Raw genomic sequence first — 15,000 nt, 5'->3', positions numbered from 1 at the left:
CACACACACACACACACACACACACACACACACACACACACACACTCAAACTCACACAAACACACTCTCTCACTCACTCACACACACACACACACACACACACACACACACACACACACACACACACGCACGCACGCGCACACACACACTCAAACTCACACAAACACACTCTCACACACACACACACACACACACACACACACACACACACACACACAAAAGCTCAAAGGCATTTCTATGTGACCCAGTGCAACTTTCTTATAAAGGTTAGTGCCATAGTGGTGGTATAAAAATAAAACAGCTTAACAATGAGAGTTTGAAGTTGTTTTACTTCAGTTGACTTAACAATGAGAGTTTGAAGTTGTTTTACTTCAGCTGACTTAACAATGAGAGTTTGAAGTTGTTTTACTTCAGTTTTTGTAGTTGTTTTTTTTTAGTTGTTGTAATGTTGCCTTAATGTGCTGTTGTGTGATAGCTGAAGAATCTGCCTCTTGTGTACGGCATATTTATTTATCTGGGAGAGAGAGAGGGAGTGAGTGAGGGAGGGAGATGGGTATCTGTGTAATTGGGGGCTACCTCCCCAGCCAACAACAACTGAGTGCTGGCTTTAATGATGGCTGCAGGCTTTAATGATGGCTGCGGGCTTGTAATCGCTTCGTGCAGTGCTCTTTAAAAAAGCCAAGTGGGATCCATTTACCTCCTATTAATCCTGCTCCTGCTTTTGGCCTGATGCTTTCTGCTAGGTCCTCAAGTGTGTGTGTGTGTGTGCCTGTGTGTGCGTGTGAGAAAGACAGAGAGAGAGAGATTTGGACATGGATTTCCCATTTCTGTGTGATCGCTTGTGTGTGTGTGTGTGTGTGTGTTTGCGTGACAGACATTCGAACATGGATTCATAGTGTGAGTTCCAGAGCACTGGGGGAAGAGATAGAGAGTGATTTCTCATATGTGTGTGTGTGTGTGTGCGTGTGCATGCGAGTAAGTGAGTGAGTGAGTGAGTAAATGTGTGTCTCTTGCTCCCTTTCACTCCCTCAGACACCTGGACGTGGATTTCTCATGCATTTATATGCATCTGTGTGTATGTGTGTAGTTGAGAACTAGTGTGTGTATGAGAGAGGAACATCTGGACATGGATGTGCGTGTGTGTGTGTGTCTGTGGGAGACAGACACACACCTGGACGCAGTTAGTCATGAGCTTCTCTTCTGTCTGCTCCATCTCTTCATGACAGGCAGACAGACAGGCATGCAGACAGACAGACAGACAGCACTGGAGCACTCACAGACACCATCACTCCCCTAACCACTGCTCTCACACAAATACAGCTTACAGTCTTCCTCTGGTACAACAATTATTATTCAGGTTAGTCATCAACCATCTTAATCTGTGTACAGAGTGTATACGTGTAAATAAAAGCCCCCCCCCCCCCCCCCCCTGTGATGCGGGTGTTTCCTAAGCTCCTGTCCCAGATTCACAGCCTTGATTCGGTGGAGTTGAGCAACACTTAAACACATAATTATACGCCTTCCTGTGAAGCTGCCCCGCCACTTTCTGTCTCGCTGGCGTTTAGGACATGTCAAGATCTGCGAGGAATAGAACCTCCCTCCCGTTGGACCCCCAAGGGCAAAGCCGCTTGTGATTGCCTCTGTAATTAACCGCTTTAAAAGCAAAACAGGGACCAAAGGGCTTTAAAAAAAAAAAAAAAAAGAAGAAGAAAAGAAATGATATTAAAAAAAGAAGGAAGGAAGGATCCAAGTGATGATGTACAATCCAGAAGAGGGACGTGAGGTGAGGTGGCGTGACTCCGGTGAAGGGGCTGCTGGGAGCTCCAGAGAAGGGTTTGGCTTTGCTACCTTTTCTTTTTTCCACCTTTGGTTCTTGGCACGCCAGCCAACCCAAGATTGGGGGGGGGGGGGAAGAAAAAAGAAAAAAAAAGAAAAGAAAAGGAGAAAAAAGAAAAGAAAAGGAAAAAAAAAAAAAAGACTCCCAAGACAGACCTGTGCATGCCCTCCATTTGACATGTATAGCGCTCTGACGTCACACCGCTGCAGAGTGTCATGGAGTTTTCAACGTGGAGGATGAAGACGTGTAAACAGACAAGACTGAAACAGTCAACACTTGTGCTTATTACTCCTCAGGTTAGGGTTTTGCCCCTGTTCTTCTCTTAGAAGATAAACAGTCAACACTTGTGCGTATTACTCCTCAGATTAGGTGTTTGCCCCTGTTCTTCTCTTAGAAGATAAACAGTCAACACTTGTGCTTATTACTCCTCAGATTAGGCTATTGCCCCTGTAAACAAACACAGACCGATCCACTCACGGTCCCTGAGCAACAGGCAAATGTCTGCCACAGTAGTAGTGGCATCTTCTGGAAGGAGTTGGAAATGAATCTTTATTTATAAATATAAATATATGATTATAATCATTTGACCATAATTATATATTATTTAGTATAAGGTGAAAAAAAAAACACTTATTCAGGCAACATAAGCAGACCCATACAGAACGCCACGACAGAGCAGGTAAGAGTATGTTACAGGTATGTCATTATGATCAAACTAACCTGGAGTTATTTTCTGTTAGTGGAAAACTGTATGTAGTGGAATGAGTGAAGCAAAACAAAACAAAACCAAACCAAACCAACAGTGAAACTACATAGTGGCTGAGCACAGTCAGACATGGAAATGGATCAGTAATAGTCTGCCATCACTTAGCAGCCATAGGCAGAGGACCCCATGGAATCATCCTTTTCTTAAGGATAGGTCTCCACTAAAGGGTAATAGGTCTCCACTAAAGGGTAATAGGTCTCCACTGAAGGGTAATAGGTCTTCCAGCACGTCAACATGAGTAGACCCAGACAGATCGGCACGGTAACGATATGTTGTGGCTCCGCCAGAATCAGCCCATCTCAGGGCTATAACTGGTCCAGAGTTAAGATTCTGTTAGCGGAGAACCGCAAGTCAACTCAACGGGCAAAGAACAGAAGTAAAAACAGAAACACCACCCAACGGCTAAGTGATAGTTTGGCATTGCTTTGCAGCCATAGGCAAAGGGTCCCATTGTTTTTTTTTTTTTTAAAAATAGGTTTCCACTAAAGGTAATGGGTCTCCCTATTCAATCACAAAAAGCACAACGGTTCAAGATAAAACAACAAATTACGCACTATTACATAGTGGCCAGCAAAGAGCTCAGATGTACATCTGAAGGGAACTAGCCATCTTGGAAAAGCTACCCCTCAAGTCTGGGAGAGCTGAAACGGTGGAGAAGGCCAAACGGTCAGTACAGAGGCCCAGGAAGTTCAAGAAGCTTACTTCCAGTGACAACTGAACAACTGAAACCACTGCTTCTATGGGGGGGTGGGGGGAATCTGCTAGATCCTGTCCTCGCAAATCCATTACAGCAACTTGAGCCTGTAGAAACCTGAAATCTCTAATAAAAAAGAGAGAGAGAGAGAGAGAGAGAGAAAGAGAGCAAGAGAGAGAGAGACAGAGCGAGAGCAAGAGAGAGAGAGGGAGAGAGAGAGAGGCCATACATGTGGTCATCTGCACTCTCTGTTCTAAGCTCCGGGCCGCGGCTCAGGTACCGGGGGTGCACTATTGTTCGCTGCCCTGAAGGAGAGCCTGCCGCTGGGAAAGATGTAGGCCCATGAAAGCCCTCTCTGTGCCGGCTCCAGGCCCAGAACACTGGTGCTCAGTCAACACGGTTGCCAGTCTGTCACCTCCACTCTCTCTCTCCCTCCCTCCCTCCCTCCCTCCCTCCCTCTCCTCCATCTCTCTGGCCATCTAATCCTACCCAACTTTTCAGCACCTCCGGCCTGGGAGAGGGCCAGGTGGAGAGCTTAAGGCTGGGTGGTGGTGGTGGATGGAAGGGGGCCGTGGGCTAAGCTTGCCTGGCCTCTCTCTCTAGGGTGACTCCGGTTCCTGTACCACACCCACACACACACACACACACACACACACACACACACGAACGAACCCAAGCCCTCGCAACCAGGTCCTCCCTGGTCTAGTTGAGTGGGAACAAAAGGCTTAGGTTAGCAGGATACTGGAGAAACGGCTCCAACCCCCCCCCCCCCCCCCCTTCTTGCCTCAGGTGAGTTCATTGTGGAAATGTTCTGGAATGTTGCGATGATTCTAGAATGTCTTTGAGTGGACCACCCCTCGGGCTTTAGAACAGACAGGAGCACAAGTGTGAGAGGGGGGAGGCTTGTTTGACTCAGTGGCTTCCATTGACATTGGTAACATACTGTACGTCTGAGAGAGAGGGATTTAACTCTAACAACTTCTTACTCCGGGGCAAACAGTGGAGAAAGCCTTTTAAAGTGGAATCCTAGTTTTAAATGAATCTCCGTGGTAACAAAATGCCTGCAATGCTAGAAGTTTCTTTGTTTATGTTGTCACGGTTGACAACCATGACTGTGCCTGTACGGCTAGACATTTTCAGACACACTTTACAACAGGAGTGTCAAATGTCACAATATATAGGTTGACTGTGTAAACGACTTCAGTGGCCAACGAAGTACCTTGGTTAAAAAGTCAACTTAGTCAAACAGTAATTTAGGATCAAAGACACCGCAACTCATTTTTATTTTCACCTTAGCGTATTGTGAAAAATAAATGTACCACTGTAAAAATGCCACGCTTTCAGTTCTGGCAACTAACATGGCAACTGCTTGTCAATGAATCTGCAACCTACCCAAACCTAATTCCACTGTCCTTCTTAAAGTTATTAATTCAAGAATGGCGTGAGACTGACTTCTAATGCCAGAATGAGTCATCACAACAAAAACTCAAAGGAAACAAACCAACAGTGTAAATGTGGAGAGGCTAATGCTAAAGCTAGCCCCACGTCTCGATTGGACGAGGAAGACATTGTGTACGCAGCAATATCGTCCGAGCTCAAAATGTTCAGAAAGGAGAACAAGAAGCTGACAGCGACAACATTGGCTATGACCTCCCTGGGTGTGTCTGTGGAGAAAATGGTGGAATATCTGACCCACACAGAGAGCCCGATTAACCAGGGAGAAGAGGGACTGCTACCGCTACTCGCCTGTTAAGTTACCTGCTGCGACATGAGAGGCAACTTGAGGAAAGATGCGAAAAGTTAGAAAACTACACAAGGAGGAACAACTTGCGAATTTATGGTGTTATCGAAGGTTCAGAGTCGGGGGAAAAGACATTTTTGAGGGAGCTACTGGATATACTGTTAGATTTCATCCTTCAGCAGGGGCCGGCAGATGAGAATGCTACCCCAAGGTCGTTCGTTGGGAGGTTTGTCAATCTCCAATATAAATCAGCTGATAGGCTATGTCTGTTGGCCAAAACCCGGAGCGTGGCAGATGTGCAGCACAAGGGGAAAAGGATCGGTATGGAACAGGACAACTCGCCAGCCCTTACCGAAGAAAAGACGTGAGTATACGGAGATCAAGAAATGACCAAGGGAGAGAAATATCCGAGTTCCAAACTCAGTATCCAGGCTGGATAAACTACTAAATCGAATAGGCTGGCAGATGGTCAAACTCTGTGTCCAGCTAACCTGAAGGCCCACCGAAGGAGGGGTTTCATAACGGACAACTCCGCATGGGAGGGGACTTTATGAAGGGACTTTCTGTCACTGGGAATTGAAACATCCATCTCTGTTGACGAAAGGCTGGATAAACTAAATAGACTAAATCGAATAGGCTGGCAGATGGTCAACATGAGCTGCCAGGTGGGGAGGTGGGGTGATGTCTTGCAGAGAGGGCCCCAAAGAAGGACGCAAACGCTGCTGATTGAGAGGGGGTAAGTGAGACTGACCTGTAGTAGCACCCCTAAATGATCTGTGGTGACTCCATCAGTTGTGGTCATCATTTCAGTTCATTTTTTGTAACAGATATGTTTATTGTAGCCAACTCCCACTCGGGAGTCTAGCAGATCAAAATGTCTTGTGGTGGAGTAGAGTAAGGTTGGGAGGGGGGGGTTGGGGGTTTAAACCCGCAGGGCCACACTCCTTAGGGCCACACTCCTTAGGGCCACACTCCTTAACTGCCGTCAACGGGGCCCTTTGCTCTTGACAAAGGCTCCCCCTCAGAGCAAGACTTAACGGGACTTATGGCGTTTATGACAGCAAATGACTCCTCTTGCGCATCAGCCCTGTCTGCTGAAATGAACCATATCGCACGGTTAAGCACCCGACACATCACACTCGCCTCCCCCCCACCCCCAACCCCCCCGTGCTTGCTCTCCTCCGCAACTGGAGCTTTGATTAGACGTTCGGGCGTAATTTGAGTGTCATCCGTCTCTCTGTGATGATTGTGTTAAGCTTGCGTATGTGTGAGCTAGTGTGTGTGTGTGTGTGTAGAGGCCTCAAGAGTTAAAATGTTCTTTGTTCATTGTTGCTTTTCTTTGTTCGTTGCAGTTCTTTGTTCAAGTGGAGGAATGGGTAAAGGTTTCAACGCAGATAACTAGAAGCACAAGACTGAAAGGGGAACATGCGGAATATGCAAGTGATAAAAAAAAAAGACTTCCTTTGATGTAAATGGGGTGCATAATCCAGTAAAAAAGGGGTAAGATACTTATTGGGAGTTAAATAACACAGAGGAGGTGACCACGCAATGGGACGCAGTCAGGGCAACCACGAGAGGAAACACTATCGCCCCTACAGCCGTTATAAACAAATTTAGACAGGAAAGATTAAATAAACTACAGTTAAAACTCAAGCAGCTAGAGAGAGAGAGAACATAAAGACACTATGACCATATCTAGATTATTACCTTATTCATTACTCAGATTAGATTTAACCTAAACGCTAGATTATTACTTTATTCATTACTCAGATTAGAATTAACCTAAACGAAGGAGAAGGTTCAACAGTGGCCGGCATCACTCGATCAAAAACTGCATTCTAACAGCAGTTACAGAAACCCAAAATAATAATTTTATTGTTTTGGCGCTATATAAATAAAACTGAATTGAATTGAATTGAATTGAATTATTCTCAGAGCTGAGAAGTTAAGTTAGCTCGTACGAGACCGCGGGCAGGTATCTCCCCTGGCATAGACCACAGGCAGGTATCTCCCCTGGCATAGACCACAGGCAGGTATCTCCCCTGACATAGACCACAGGCAGGTATCTCCCCTGGCATAGACCACAGGCAGGTATCTCCCCTGACATAGACGGCTCGATCTCTGAATGGGACAGGGTGCTTCGGCATACATTAGCACCTACCGGAGACCTATACATGCACTGAATGTAGTTTATCGAGTGTTCACATCTATTAAAGCAGGCTTGAAAAATGCCTGCCAGATCTTGTCCGCCTTAACCAAGCTGGATTTAATCAAGCAAAGACCCAACGCAAGATCACATTAGAAGAGCATCGCGTATCATGGAACATGTCACGGAGAACACAAATCAGGCCCCGATTAGCCTCAGATGCCCAAAAGGCGTTCGATGCAGTTAGCTGGAAATGCTACGAGTTTGGATTTCATGAAGACTTTCATGAAGAAATGATTCAAGCATATGTGACACACCAACAGCTAGAATTAAAGTTTACTGCTCCATGTCCTCCACAGCGGGGACGCAGACAAGAATGTGTCGTCTCTCCCCTCCTGTTTGCCATATTTATTGAGCCCTCGAGTCAGTAGCTGCCATTATTTCGGATATATTTAAACAACAACCCGCCCAAATCCCTACCCAAACTGATGTGTTGCCTAGAGGAATATGGCTCACAGTGTCAGGCTATAAACTTAGTACATCAAACGCATAAATCCTCACTTTTAATTACCAAAAGACCTGGCAAGCTTATCCAACATCAGTTTTTGGACCTCTGAACTCCAAACTAACGGGACAAACCCATATGCAGATATATGTGGACTAGCAGAAAGCCAAGAATGAATAAAAACATTAAAACCTTACAACTGAAAAAGGAGTACGTCAGAATAGGGCTTCCATGTTTGTTAACGTTTCATTATCCAGCCTGTACATGTAACTGATCCCTTACCCTAAAGCCCCAAGCTCCTCTGACTGACATAGTTCATCAAATATATACAATGGAGAAATGGACACATTTCCCTCAGAGTACACTTGGATCCATTTCCTAACATATGGTCAAGGTGGATCGACTTTATCGGACCCCAAAGACAAGATATTACGTGAGACGTGTGTGCGTAACCTGAATATTACGATTCCTCTTGTGGGGCTTGAGCTCTTGTCCTCCTTTTTTACTGATCATTTTCAAAAACATTCTTCCACCAATCTAAAATCGTTCGAATCTGTGCCAGCGTAAGACAGGAGATCAAGAAGTCACTCGCCATACCTGAGTCACTGCTAGTTAACTTGGGGCAATAAGACATACAATTCCTACACCCTCGCTTTCCCATCTTCAGGGATGTTACCACCCTTCATAACAATTTACCTTGACTAGAAGAGTATGGTGTTAATGGTGTTAATTGTGTTCCTGTGCCTTGACTAGAGGAGTATGGTGTTAATGGTGTTAATTGTGTTCCTGTGCCTTGACTAGAAGAGTATGGTGTTAATAGTGTTATCTGTGTTCCTGTGCCTTGACTAGAAGAGTATGGTGTTAATGGTGTTAATTGTGTTCCTGTGCCTTGACTAGAGGAGTATGGTGTTAATGGTGTTATCTGTGTTCCTGTGCCTTGACTAGAGGAGTATGGTGTTATCTGTGTTCCTGTGCCTTGACTAGAAGAGTATGGTGTTAATGGTGTTATCTGTGTTCCTGTGCCTTGACTAGAGGAGTATGGTGTTAATGGTGTTATCTGTGTTCCTGTGCCTTGACTAGAGGAGTATGGTGTTAATGGTGTTATCTGTGTTCCTGTGCCTTGACTAGAAGAGTATGGTGTTAATGGTGTTATCTGTGTTCCTGTGCCTTGACTAGAAGAGTATGGTGTTAATGGTGTTATCTGTGTTCCTGTGCCTTGACTAGAGGAGTATGGTGTTAATGGTGTTATCTGTGTTCCTGTGCCTTGACTAGAAGAGTATGGTGTTAATGGTGTTAATTGTGTTCATGTGCCTTGACTAGAAGAGTATGGTGTTAATGGTGTTATCTGTGTTCCTGTGCCTTGACTAGAAGAGTATGGTGTTAATGGTGTTATCTGTGTTCCTGTGCCTTGACTAGAAGAGTATGGTGTTATCTGTGTTCCTGTGCCTTGACTAGAAGAGTATGGTGTTATCTGTGTTCCTGTGCCTTGACTAGAAGAGTATGGTGTTAATGGTGTTAATTGTGTTCCTGTGCCTTGACTAGAAGAGTATGGTGTTAATGGTGTTATCTGTGTTCCTGTGCCTTGACTAGAAGAGTATGGTGTTAATGGTGTTATCTGTGTTCCTGTGCCTTGACTAGAAGAGTATGGTGTTAATGGTGTTATCTGTGTTCCTGTGCCTTGACTAGAAGAGTATGGTGTTAATGGTGTTATCTGTGTTCCTGTGCCTTGACTAGAAGAGTATGGTGTTAATGGTGTTATCTGTGTTCCTGTGCCTTGACTAGAAGAGTATGGTGTTAATGGTGTTAATTGTGTTCCTGTGCCTTGACTAGAAGAGTATGGTGTTAATGGTGTTATCTGTGTTCCTGTGCCTTGACTAGAAGAGTATGGTGTTAATGGTGTTATCTGTGTTCCTGTGCCTTGACTAGAAGAGTATGGTGTTAATGGTGTTATCTGTGTTCCTGTGCCTTGACTAGAAGAGTATGGTGTTAATGGTGTTATCTGTGTTCCTGTGCCTTGACTAGAAGAGTATGGTGTTAATGGTGTTATCTGTGTTCCTGTGCCTTGACTAGAAGAGTATGGTGTTATCTGTGTTCCTGTGCCTTGACTAGAAGAGTATGGTGTTAATGGTGTTATCTGTGTTCCTGTGCCTTGACTAGAAGAGTATGGTGTTAATGGTGTTATCTGTGTTCCTGTGCCTTGACTAGAAGAGTATGGTGTTAATGGTGTTATCTGTGTTCCTGTGCCTTGACTAGAGGAGTATGGTGTTAATGGTGTTATCTGTGTTCCTGTGCCTTGACTAGAAGAGTATGGTGTTATCTGTGTTCCTGTGCCTTGACTAGAAGAGTATGGTGTTAATGGTGTTATCTGTGTTCCTGTGCCTTGACTAGAAGAGTATGGTGTTAATGGTGTTATCTGTGTTCCTGTGCCTTGACTAGAAGAGTATGGTGTTATCTGTGTTCCTGTGCCTTGACTAGAGGAGTATGGTGTTAATGGTGTTATCTGTGTTCCTGTGCCTTGACTAGAAGAGTATGGTGTTAATGGTGTTATCTGTGTTCCTGTGCCTTGACTAGAAGAGTATGGTGTTAATGGTGTTATCTGTGTTCCTGTGCCTTGACTAGAAGAGTATGGTGTTAATGGTGTTATCTGTGTTCCTGTGCCTTGACTAGAGGAGTATGGTGTTAATGGTGTTATCTGTGTTCCTGTGCCTTGACTAGAAGAGTATGGTGTTAATGGTGTTATCTGTGTTCCTGTGCCTTGACTAGAAGAGTATGGTGTTAATGGTGTTATCTGTGTTCCTGTGCCTTGACTAGAAGAGTATGGTGTTAATGGTGTTATCTGTGTTCCTGTGCCTTGACTAGAGGAGTATGGTGTTAATGGTGTTATCTGTGTTCCTGTGCCTTGACTAGAAGAGTATGGTGTTAATGGTGTTATCTGTGTTCCTGTGCCTTGACTAGAAGAGTATGGTGTTAATGGTGTTATCTGTGTTCCTGTGCCTTGACTAGAAGAGTATGGTGTTAATAGTGTTATCTGTGTTCCTGTGCCTTGACTAGAAGAGTATGGTGTTAAGAACTTTGGGTTTGATTCTCAGGGAGCGCACACACACACTTCTTCACACGCCTCACCTCTACTCCAATAGGCTTTGGGTAGGAACAGTAGGGGTAGGAACAGTAGGGGTAAGTGTAAACATAAAAGCCCTTCTGCCTCCTCTGAAGGGTTGGTGAACCAGGGAAGCTTTTGCAGACGAGAACAAAGGAAAGAGGCGTTCACGCGGGACAGCTCGAGGGGAACGGAGGGATGACAGGTGAAACACAGATTGCAGGGGAGGATACGGGACAGGGGCGGGAAGATGGTGAGAGCTAGATTGGGGGTATTTTTTTGGGGGGGGGGGGGGGGGGGGGGGGGGTGGTGGATGAATGTGTGTGTTGTGTTGGGGGTGGAGAACTATGCTGTGGGGTATTTTTGGGGGGTGTGTGGGGGGGGGGGGGGGGGGGTGCGTGTGTGTGCGGGGTGGAGAGGTAAGCTGTGGAGTATTTTCGGGGGTGTGGCGGGGGGTTGGTGTGTGGGTGGTGCTGTGCAGGTGTTCTGGGAAAGCTCTGGCCTCGTCTCACCCCTATGAGCCTCAGCCACCACAAACACAGTCAGACAGGCACTGGAGCGGAGAGGAGCTCTGAAAACATCCTCTATTCTATCATCAGTGTGTGTGTGTGTGTGTGTGTGTGTGTGTGTGTGTGTGAGAGAGATTGTCTATGTGAGGTTGTGTGTGTCACTGTGTGTGTGTGTGTGTGAGTGTGTGTGTGTGTGAGAGAGAGATTGTCTATGTAAGGTTGCGTGTTTCTCTCTGTGTGAGTGTGTGTGTGAATGTGTGTGAATGTGTGTGAATGTGTGAGATTGTGTGTGTGTGTGTGTGTGTGTGTGTCCCACTCGCGGCTAACCGCAGGCACACAGACAGGTGCGGCCCATGATGGAGTCACGATCCGATGCCTCTTAATGACATGAAGGCTCTAAACGGTGCGTCGTTTAGCTGCTAAATGAGCCGACCGTGGTAAATGATCTGACAGCGATAAACAGGCTTAAGCAGTCTCATCCCCACACACACACACACTCACATACACAAACAGGCTGACAGACACACACACACACACACACACACACACACACACACACACACACACACACATGATACCTGCACCATAGACGTGTCTGACTCTGCACAGTCATGTGTTAACCACAAGGCCCTGGCTGGGGTAGTAGAACTAGCGTATGGGGGTGTGTGGGGGTGAAGGGGTGGTAGAACTAGAGTATGGGGGTGTTTGGGGGTGAAGGGGTAGTTGAACTGACCTTCCACCATGAGCATGGGCTCCTTGGCCCCGCCGTGCGCCAGCATCTCCCTCCTGTAGCGCTCACCCATGTCCCTGCAAGAGAAGAGGAGAGGGGAGGAGAGGCTTACATTCATTCATCACAATACCTGCACACACTCAAGACAACTCACTGCCACAAAAGCACAGCATTCACACGTGTACGTACACACACACACACACACACACACACACACACACACACACACACACACACACACACACACACACACACACACACAGGTCTTCATTGAGTCTGGGAGTATAAACCCAGATGTTAAAATGATGTTGGGTGATGAGACAAATCAGGTGAGGGAAACCCCCCCCATGTCTGACTCAAAAGCCCAGACAGGTCCAGATCTCCAGTGGGTCCTCAAACACCACTACACAAACACACGCACACACACACACACACACACACACACACACACCTTGGCCCAAATCAACCTACAGGTTTTCAGATTACCTGTTTTATGGGTCATAAAATAATTTTCATATTCTTTTGCACTCTTTCTTTCTTTTCTGGTCTTTTATTCTTTCTTCCCTAATTTATTTTCATTCTCTTTCCTTCTTTCCTTTTATGTATTTCTTTCCTTCTTTAATGTCTTTTTTTCTTTCCCTCTTTAATGTTTTTCTTTCTTTCTTTCCTTCTTTAATGTTTCTCTTTCTTTCCTTCTTTAATGTTTCTCTTTCTTTCTTTCTTTCTTTCTTTCTTTCCTTTTTTAATGTCTTTCTTTCCTTCTTTAAATGTCTTTCTTTCTTTCTCTCCTTCCCACATTCATTCATTCCTTCTGTGTTTATTTCATTCCTCATCCCTGTGGTGTGTACCTGTTCAGAGGGTCTCATCCCTGTGGTGTGTACCTGTTCCGAGGGTCTCATCCCTGTGGTGTGGTGTGTACCTGTTCAGAGGGTCTCATCCCTGTGGTGTGTACCTGTTCAGAGGGTCTCATCCCTGTGGTGGTTACCTGTTCAGAGGGTCTCATCCCTGTGGTGTGTACCTGTTCAGAGGGTCTCATCCCTGTGGTGTGTACCTGTTCAGAGGGTCTCATCCCTGTGGTGTGTACCTGTTCAGAGGGTCTCATCCCTGTGGTGTGTACCTGTTCAGAGGGTCTTTGAGGAAGCACTGCTTCCACACCATGGAGGCCACTGCCCGGGACATCAGGTAGGAGTAGTACTTGGCCCCGTAGCCAATCAGGTGACTGAATCTCAACTGCCAGGCCTGTCAATCACACAAACAAACACAACCAATCAGAGTCACAGTCATCATTCATTGTGGGGGAGAATTCCATTTAAATCTGGACGATGGTGAAACAGGACTGTCAGTATGACACATATAGAGATGGCTTTACACGGCCTGAACTTCAGCATAAAAAGACTGTCAGCATTACCATAACCATAACCATGGCAACAGAGCACATATTTACGTCATGAAACACTGACTGTGGTGACATGGTGTGACAGGCCCTCAGAGAGAAAGACTAGGAAAAGAAGCAGAAACAGAGGTGCACCAAAGATGGCTCTTTATTTGGATTCCACTGGAAATGAATTATAGCGAGAGAGCAAGAGTGGGGCTTGTGTGTTTCTCCTCTGAGGTCCGAGTCCAAATAAACACTCCGTGTCTGGAGGAGCGCAGATTTAACGGCTTTAGAGAACGACGAGGACATGTAGGGACACTGACTAGCGCTGCACCCCCAGCGTCTGGGACTCGTTACCGCCTGCAGAGGACTGCGTGCCTGCAGCTGGCCCGGATCTTCTATTCAGCAAAACACAACGTGGGGATCTAACCCCTTTTACCTCACCGAGATAGAAATGGATGGAGTGTTTGAGAAGCATAATGAGGTGAATGTGAGTGAAACCGGTCCAGAACGCATTTGGATTTTAATGGTGATATATGGAAAAGTACCATCTTTATGTGTATGCACCTTAGAGGGTACAGAAAAAAGAAGAAAAAAAAAGAAAGAAAGAGTCCAATAATTCACATTCTAGGTCTTTAATGTTGGTATAAAAGATCTGGACAGGTTTACTGCTTTGCCATCAGCACAGACTCAGCCGATAAATCCACTTCTGATCGCGATGATGACATTTAGCACCACTTTAGAGATCGACACTTAAAAGCCCCATAAAATGATAGCTGAAACATCAGCATTTATCCAAAACACAAAACTGTAACGCAACCATCCTTGATGGTAAGTGAACACTACACTTGGTTCTACACTGGACTATCCAGATAACAGCCTCTGGAGCGGACCTACACCCATCTAGTAACACATCCTGGCCTTTTCCCATTCATACTGGGTCAGCCCCAGGCTTTTCATCGGGCTCAAGCACTGGTGAGTAGTCTTGGTCTTGTGTTTCCATGAGGAGTTGTGAGGTCGGAGATGTTCACAAACAAAGAACATCAACGCTATAAACATCAAAACCGGGTGCTTAGCTAACCCCAGGGTAACGGAGACCCAGTTCCTCCTGAGAGGGGGGCAAGGTGTGCATCATCTCTGGGTGACCGGTGTTCTGACACTGGGCTGGAGATTCTGATCCTCTGGTGCGAGGTGTGGTGCAGACTCTGGAACAGTTCTGGACCGAACCGGAGTCGGCTAGTGTCTGGTTCTGTGTACCGCAGGATTACCGGTGACGCCTGAGATCCGAGGAGCGAGCGAGAGAACGCGCTAGCATCTTTAGGTGAGACGCGGGCGTGTCGCTGGGCTGGAGAAGGGGCTGCCTGATTCGTCGCTGTGAAGAGGGCTTAAGCCGATAAGTGGCGGTGTTGCGTGTCACATCTGGAGGCCGACGAGTTCACGGGCCTCAGAGCACGGAGGCTGCGGGGCTTTTAACTCGCTTAGAATAAAACCCAAACACCAGGGCAGACATGGGTGCAGAGCAAAACTAAACATCTGACACGGCTTTTACCTCAGTAAGTGAAACCTAGTCATTACCAGAGGCCATTTCTGCAGAGAGCCC

At 46.1% G+C, this 15,000-nt stretch overlaps 1 protein-coding gene across 1 annotated transcript in view; it reads right to left on the bottom strand.

Annotated features, from left to right (window-relative positions):
• LOC105909767 (mitochondrial intermediate peptidase) overlaps positions 1–15,000 on the bottom strand; it is a 46,888-nt gene that overhangs the window by 7,738 nt on the left and 24,150 nt on the right. The window contains exons 19-20 of the mRNA XM_031573932.1: positions 13,143–13,264; positions 12,029–12,102 (exon numbers count right to left, since the gene is read on the bottom strand). Coding sequence (XP_031429792.1) covers positions 12,029–12,102; positions 13,143–13,264 — 196 coding nt within the window. The remainder of the gene's footprint in view (positions 1–12,028; positions 12,103–13,142; positions 13,265–15,000) is intronic.

The sequence above is a fragment of the Clupea harengus genome, chromosome 9, assembly GCF_900700415.2.
Source record: "Clupea harengus chromosome 9, Ch_v2.0.2, whole genome shotgun sequence".
In the NCBI taxonomy this organism is placed as follows: Eukaryota; Metazoa; Chordata; class Actinopteri; order Clupeiformes; family Clupeidae; genus Clupea; species Clupea harengus.
The sequence above is the reverse complement of the archived record's forward strand: the minus strand, read 5'-3'. Positions and strand labels throughout refer to the sequence as shown.